General features: G+C 35.2%; 1 protein-coding gene across 1 annotated transcript; it reads left to right on the forward strand.

Annotated features, from left to right (window-relative positions):
- Window positions 1-845: 845 nt before the first annotated feature.
- On the forward strand, window positions 846-4,578 carry LOTGIDRAFT_121670 (hypothetical protein; the record flags this gene model as incomplete). The annotated part of the gene is made up of 7 exons (XM_009059061.1): window positions 846-1,009; window positions 1,452-1,615; window positions 1,989-2,153; window positions 2,380-2,569; window positions 3,091-3,208; window positions 3,977-4,162; window positions 4,408-4,578. Coding segments are annotated over 7 exons (1,158 nt in total), but the record flags the coding sequence as incomplete, so codon positions are not given.
- Window positions 4,579-8,574: the final 3,996 nt, after the last annotated feature.

Here is an 8,574-nt window from a genome sequence, read left to right on the forward strand (position 1 = left end):
GGTTTTGCCATGGCCCGCATGTTCACCGGACATGAATCCCATCGAGCACTTATGGGACCACCTCGATCGGCAAATCCGACGTCGCCGTGTGCCTCCAGTCAACGTCCAAGACTTGGAACGATGTCTCCTCGAGGAATGGCAACGCATCACTCCCAACGTCATCAGACGTTTGACGGCATCAGTCCGTAGGCGTGTTCTGGCATGTAATGATGCTCACGGTGGACATACCCACTACTGACTTGACTTTGTGACGTGTGGTGTGACATTTCCCGTTGTTTCTGTGATCAGTGCTCTAACGAAATGTTCTTTTTTCGACCCCACCCATCTTTAAAGGCTTGTCATATTGGTTGTACAGATTTTATTGAAATGAAATTTTTGTACAGATGTTGTGAAAGGATTTCTCAAAAGCATAACACCAATCCTAAACTTCTGCATTGTTTAGTTTTTCTTTTATGTCGTTGCAAACAGGTGGTATCGTTTCTTTTGGACACCAGTTTATATCTAAATAAACCTTTTGTAAAATTTTGTATTATTTCTTAAAACTCTGGTGCGTGCAACATTTTGATCTATACATATGCATTGTCAGAAAGAAAATTTCAGCTGTATCTTTTACCAAAAACACCAATCGGCTTTTTTGAAATGTTCAAAGTTCATAAGAATGGTCATTGGAAAAATAGATAAACAGTCCAGTTGCTTTCTTTTAAAAATCTCAACTAGAAATTAACAAATAAAAGAGTCTCGGTACGCTTTTTAATTCAATTGAGATGATATCATTTTTTCGTTTTTGGAAAAGGTGCATAATTTAAAAGTGGTAACATTAACAGCGTATAGACACACTGTAGGTTTCTTTTTCAGGTGAAATGGGACAACCTGTAAAAATCGACAGAGAGATGCTAACAGACGAAAATAAGACATTATGGGATTTAGGTTTTGAGAAGAATTCTTTCAACCAGTTTGTTAGTGATATGATATCTGTCAACAGATCCTTGCCGGATGTTCGGTGGCCAGAGTAAGTTAAGACTTATGACGATAGTAAGTAATTGCGTGCCTTACTTCCGATTGAAATAAATGTCTTTGGTGGGCACTTAGCACTACATCATCAAAGACTAGTTCTAAACTGTAAAGGAATACGGTAAGTCCTAACCATACCACACCAAGAGCTCAAATTCGCATTAGGCCCCGTACCGTGCGTGATTATCGATACAGTAGATCGAAACAGTACATGATATCATGTTCCCGGACCCATACATTGTGTGTTCACTTCTTCTAATTCCAGGTGCAAATGAGTAGGACATAATACTCCTTTCATTTTCTTCTTTTTTCAACTGTATCGATAATCATGCACCGGATATCGTACCTCGTCTGTTCCATCCTTTGATATAATACAACGGACCGACAATTATTCAGCTCTAAAATTTAATTTGTCCCAGACTGTCCCTTCTTCTTTTCAGATGTAAGAACATAAGATATGAAAACCTACCACAAGTCAGTGTTGTTATACCATTTTTGAATGAAAGTTTTTCAGTTTTAGTTCGAACTGTACACAGTATTTTAAATCGTTCACCACCAGAACTACTGAAAGAGATTGTTCTTGCTGATGATGCTTCTCAGATGGGTAAGTGCATCAGGTATATCTTATCGTAGGCACAGAGAATTCTGTTTTAAACTAAGAGGCTACTTAGAAAGTTTCAGATTCCCTTTTCTTCACTTGATGTGCATGCTTATGAATTATTCTAAGAATAAGCAATATACCATGATCATACACGACTTTGTAGCGAAACAGAAGTGACATTGATCATCGTTGTAATACTAGTTAAACGCCATTTCCAGAATATATTATATTCAAGTCATTGACGAGAATTTGCAAATGGCGTTTTGAATATGAAGTTATAACTAAAGGATTATGACATGCTAATGTCAATTCGGATAAATAGTGCAGTCTTTTGAAGACGATGCTGTAATATTACTTCCTTGGGTTGTCTTTCCAGAACATCTTGGCAAGCCTTTAGATGATTATATGGCTAACTTCCCTAAGGTATCTATAGAGCGCCTAAAGAAAAGACAGGGTTTGGTGCAATCACGAATACTAGGATTCAATCACACCACGGCCCCTGTGGTGATTTTTATGGATTCCCATTGCGAAGTCACAAATGGTAAGATAATATTTCGTTCACGATTTTTCGCCATTCCTAAAGGAAAAAACAATTAATAGCTAAACATAGTCTTACGTTAAACATCTAAAACATTATTTATAAAGTGTTGCTGGCGAGGATATACATCTGATACAATTGATACCTCTGTGCGATTGGATGTTTGGCATCGCCAGCCATTTTGTGAGTGTTGACGTACCTTACTCATTTGTTGGCATATTTATTCCAGGTTGGCTAGAACCGCTTCTTGATCGGATCAAACGAGATTATCGGACAGTTGTGTCAGCTATTTTTGACGATATTGACGCCATCGACTTCGGATACACTATATGCGATCAATCGGAAACAGTTGTATTTACGTGGGATCTAATGTATGATTGGACAATAACTGACAGTAAAAACAGGATAGAACCTATTAAGTAGGTAAAGCGAACTTCGTCTTATACCCTGACTGGAATAGCCACCTATCTTGTATCACGGAAGTTTGCAAATTCAGCGATTTGATTAGATAACGTTAACGAATATCGCCAATCAAAGTCCTCGAAAGGAAGTCTGTAAACATTAAGCCAGCCTGTTTGTCGAGGGCTACGCTTGGTTGTATTCCAAATACAAGAAAGTCAAGGTAGAAGACGAAGATCGTAATAGCTTGACATTGTGAATCTGGTATAGCTCATAATCGTGGATTCAATTTACTGTTAACAAAGTTCAGTATCAATTTGTACAGATGCAGCGCATAAATCATATTTGAATAAATACAGTAATGTGAATGGATAGCAGAACTAAATTTAAAATCGTTGTTAGTGACTGACCAATCAGATGACCTAAACACTAACATTATGTGAAGTTAAGTCTTCAAGACCCCGGTTCACTTTTTAGGAAACAGTTTTAAGATTTTTAGTACCTAATCAAACACCGACTAAAACACGTTTTTGTTTTGAAGGACAGCAACGCTTACTGGAGGTTTTATAGGTGTAAGTCGAAAGTTTTTCACCGAAATTGGTATGTTTGATGAAGGATTTCTGATATGGGGAGCAGAAAATCTTGAATTAGCTTTCAAAGTAAGTATCAATAATTTTCACATTTTTGTACTCTGTTTAATCCAAAACCAATGAGACCGTAAAAATAAGTTGATTATGGTATATATTGTAGCATTCGAGGTTCTTGATTTTTAAAACTTTGTACCACTATTACTAATACCTGAAAAATATTGCCCAGCTTGCGCAAAAAACAAAAAATTCAAATTTTTTCTTAAAAAATCGAAATCTAGCGGAAGCGTTACTTTTACTACCAAACAATATCTAGATTATAATAATAATCGCATTAAGCCGCGAAAAGTCTTGTGTCAGAACCCGTTACTCGTGTATGTCCCTTTAGGTGGCGTGGTGTTCGGTGCGGGATTATCGATACAGTAGAAAACAGTAGAATCAAGTCGTGTCAATCCTTCTATTTTCTTCACGCATCAGACAACATACCTATAATAAATAAAAATGAAAAATGATTAAAAATAAGTCTACAAATGAATTTTTCAATTTCCAAGGTTTTTATTTTTACATTTACATGTATTTTATATGCAAGGAAAAATAGTTAGATAGATCCGGAATATCAATTTCAAATGTCTCTTCAGCCTGTATTAATGTCAGATGATGAAAATACCATCAGTATTACTGTCTTGTCAGATGATGTAAAGACAGTCAGTATTACTGTCCTGTCAGATGATGAAAAGGCCGTCAGTATTACTGTCTTGTCAGATGATGAAAAGGTTGCCAGTATTACTGTCCTGTCAGATGATGACGAAAATTTTGATCATGACTGTTTTGTATTAACAGGCATGGATGTGCCACGGAAAAGTAGAAATGATCCCCTGTTCTCGTGTTGGGCATGTATGGAGAAATGGAAATCTTCCCTATGATGTTCCAACACAGGATTATAGAGGCCGCAATTCATTACGGTTGGCTGAAGTCTGGTTAGATGAATATAAGGAATTCGTTTACCAATATTATGGGAAAGACCATGTGGTATGTTTTCAACTTTTGATAAATTTTTGAAATTATTCGATCTTGCTTCATCTGTCCAACAGAGAAATTTGTGAAATTTGACATGCTTTTTTTTATCAGATATTTCTTATTGTGCAGTTCCTAGTGTTGAACTGGGGTGGCTTGTTTCTAAAATTGTAAAACCTTGCCTCTATGTACCGAAGTCAAAAAAGAAGCAGATTGTGACAAAGCATTTTACTAAAATAAAAGAAATTTATTTGCAGAAAACTATTGACATTGGCGACATCAGCTCGAGGAAAGCTATTAAAGAAAAATTAAAATGTAGAAGTTTCGAGTGGTATATCAAAGAAATTGCACCAAAAACTTTTATTCCATCAAGATGTCATGCCTGGGGATCAGTAAGGCTATCAGTTGGTTACATTGTACAAAAATAATCAGTCTATACATGATAATTCTGTGCTTTTATATTTCTACTGTATTTCGAGCTCTTGAGCATTAGATACAACATTTAGTATCCTTACGGGTGACATAATTTCGAAAATCTTGAAATCGATGAATTAAGGGAAAAGAAATGAATTGGATTCCTCTAATATTTTAATTCAATTAATATTAACACGAAAATATTTTTAAAACTTAATTTTAGTGCCTACTGTTGAATAGTGAATAATTGCTTGTCAATAGTAGCTGGTTTCTTAACGACTTTATTCTTCACTCAGAACTCCAGTCTGTAAATGGGTACTGATAATACGGGAAAGATCAATGCGGGAAACATCAATGCCAAGAGGTTTTGTCAAGGACCAACTGGTAGAGAGGATCCTAAATTGTGAACCTAAGTTATTACCCATGTAAAATATAGTTGTTTCTTTCTTTTTCTTTTCTAACGAGAATAATCAGCTGAACATTGTCTGTTTCAGTTGGATGGTTCGCTGTAAATATTTATCTAGAAGCACGCAAGTAACAAATAAACAAATAGGTTTTTTTTAATTAATAGATTAGAAGTATGAAGTATAACAATATTTGTGCCGAATTAACTGACGATAGTTTGAGTTTCATGAGAGATTCTTTATACGGCAATGAATGTACCTCAGGAATGAGATCCAAATTTCAGGTTTGTTAAAATTTCGTCAAAAAACATTTTGACACACCCTTTAACAAATTACTCATAAACAATCCACAATGTCCCTTTTATGAAATTTGCAATTCCATTTGTAAACTTTTTACTTATTGCGTCCGATGATGCATAATAATGAGGTATTTACAGAAGTTTCCGTCTGCTGTGTGAAAAGGCATGATTCGTCAAATGATGGCTAATTGGTGGGCAAAGTGGGGGAATAGGTTGCGAAAATCTGCGATAGTGGCTATTTAGGCATAAACGGGTCGTAAATTCAAACTTGACCCACTATTTCACCCTAATCAGCATTGCCTCTAATAATGGTTAAGATTAGTTAATAATCATTGATTTATTAATCGATCGAAAATTATTCATATATGAATTATTGCCCTTGTAATTCCAATGTTTCCTTGATATCACTATATTGTATGTTAGATGTGGTATTTGTGTGATGAAGGTATCAGACGACTGAATAGTTGTTGGTCGACCATTCGATCTGATGGAGACGATGATAATGTTGGTGGTGATAACGAAACAAGTTTAAGTGTCTCTCTAAATGTCTGTGAAACTACAGCGATGCATTGGAAATATACTAAGGTGAGCATATATGATGAAAAAAAGATTTAAGGAATAATATTGGGTAGATGGTTTCATTGAAAATCAAACAATAAGGGATTTTCATGATTTGGCTAATGAAGAGTTGACCTTTCCAGGGATCTTTAACGTGCACAGAAACAAAAAGGCCTCGGCTAATTGTTCCATCCGAACAAGTAAATGCTTTTGTCATGTCAGCTTTTCCGATCTGCAACCTTTTTTAAAAAATAGCCTGAGGCCTGTTCCGGGATACTCACTTATGGTAAATCTATCAAAGCCTGCATACTAAGTGTCGGCGATTGTATTTACTGGGTTATTAGTTATTTAGTTATACTTATTAAATTTGTAAGTTCAGTATTTGATGGTGTCTCTAGACCTATAATATTTCTTTTATTGTTAGAACCAACAAATTTTTAACACTGAACTGGATAAATGCCTCGAAATAAAGGACGACATGGAAACTGTTACATTAGAAGATTGTTCAGAAGAATATGAGAATCAACAATGGGAATGGAATGTTGAACAACCTCCCGGCCCAAATCCCGATTTATGATTTTTATAAAATATTAATTAGGCTGCAACTTTTATATTGCTGTTATCTGGCAGAGCTTGAAAAATATTTATAGGAATCATTCTGCCATTTTTGGTTTTCGCATAATAAACGCAAAGGCATTGACAATACATGTAGAGTACTTACTTACTTACTTATATTATTATCTGATGAACAGAACTCAAATATCTGATGAACCGAACTCAAATATCTGCCGAAAATTCTCAAATGAGATGGTTTTGCCATTTAGATTTTTTTACATAAAAAGATTATATTATATTATTCTCCGACGCTGAATTTCGAATTTTGAAACTGAATTAAGTATCTACAAGTAAGGGTAAGAGCAATCAGCAGAGTTTCATGGGAGTTTAGTATTCTATTTAATGTTATTGTGAGTAAATGATTTTTGAAATAAACTGATAACTGATCCTCAAAATAAAAATCGGATGTTATGTTTCTGACTCGACAACAAAACAGCCGCTGATAACGAATATATCAATTAGAGTTTTCCTCGCCTTTTTTTTACCGTCGACTTTTTCCAATCTTTCTCACCTAAACCTAGATTGGAAAGTAACCTTTAACTAATAATAACTATAACTAATTGAAACTATGAATCAGTATTCAGTATCTTTGACTGCAGAAAATATAATATCACTTATTTGTTTACCTGAACTGGGCTCAGACGATATTTAATATAAGTTATTCTCCTTTGATCACATGAACTTGCATTGAACTTCATAACGATGTAATTTATGTTGAAGTTTTATCTCTTTTCGCTAAAAAGCAATTTCGCAAATAAAGTGGAAAAGTTGTAAACACAAAATTTAATATTATTTGAAATAAATGAAGTTTGACGTCCTACTCTTCTGCGTTTAAATAGGCTAATGGAGACGAGACATATCATTCAGTCATAGTTCAAGGGTCAAGACCGCTCCTATAGAATCGCTAGATATACGTCACATGAATTATATCCTTTTCCAAAACGCTTGTTCTTCACCATCTCAATCGAATTTTTTTGTTCGTGTTTTGAAATTAAACTCATTCTGTTTTTAAATGAGTTAAATTAACTATTGAGTAAAGAAGTATATGTATTAGGCCACCAAAAAAAAATTAACCCCAAAACTGGCCAAAATCAACCACAATTTTTTTAATTTTTTTTTTGTTTCCGGCATTTTGGTGAAAACCTAGAGGCGAAAAACTGAGCAATTTTTATCAAAAAAGGGCAAACTTTCTGCTCCTGTAACTTTAGAACCAGTTGAGATAGGGCATCCTAAAGTATGGTGCCGTGTAGAACCAGATCCTGGCTATCCACTCTGCAAAACACAGCTTCGTCGCAACTACGGTCTGCCTACAGTAGCGGTTTTAGTAAGAGCCATTTTTTAGTCATTTTGATCAGGAAAATTTTCAAATTTCGAACACAAATTTTTTTTCTTTTTTTTTGGCTGAAATGGTCTGGGGGGTCCGGGGGAGGTTCGAAATTTGTTTCAAACTTGTTTCCGGCATTTTGGTGAAAAACTAGAGGTGAAAAACTGAGCAATTTTTATCAAAAAAGGACAAACTTTCAGCTCCTGTAACTTTTGAACCAGTTGAGATAGGGCATCCTAAATTATGGTGCCGTGTAGAACCAGATCCTGGCTATCCAGCCTGCAAAACACAGCTTCGTCGCAACTACGGTCTGTCTACAGTAGCGGTGTTTGTAAGAGCTAATTTAACCCCAAAGCTGGCCACAATCGGCCATTTTTTAGTCATTTTGATCAGGAAAATTTTCAAATTTCTACCACAATTTTTTTTTCTTTTTTTTGGCTGAAATGGATTTGGGGGGTCCGGGGGAGGTTCGAAATTTGTTTCAGCTCCTGTAACTTTGGATGTTCGCTCAGATACTAACTAGCAACCAATGCAACAACCATCATATACATGTATACCAACCAATAACCAAATAAGGCCAACCAGTGATGATAATGTTTGCGAGTTATTGCCCCTGATTTAGTAAAAAGAAAACAGCAAAATTGGCTTGTAGACACAATAAAGAGTTTTCATGGATTTGGATGAAACTTGGTACATGTATGTGTATTCATCTTAATATTATCAAATTCAATAATCATACAATTCTAGTCTTCTTAAGTTGTTGCCCCTGACTTAGTCCAAAAAGTAAAAATTGCCTCAGAAGGCGAAGTT

Source organism: Lottia gigantea (assembly GCF_000327385.1).
Source record: "Lottia gigantea unplaced genomic scaffold LOTGIsca_37, whole genome shotgun sequence".
NCBI classification, from domain to species: Eukaryota; Metazoa; Mollusca; class Gastropoda; family Lottiidae; genus Lottia; species Lottia gigantea.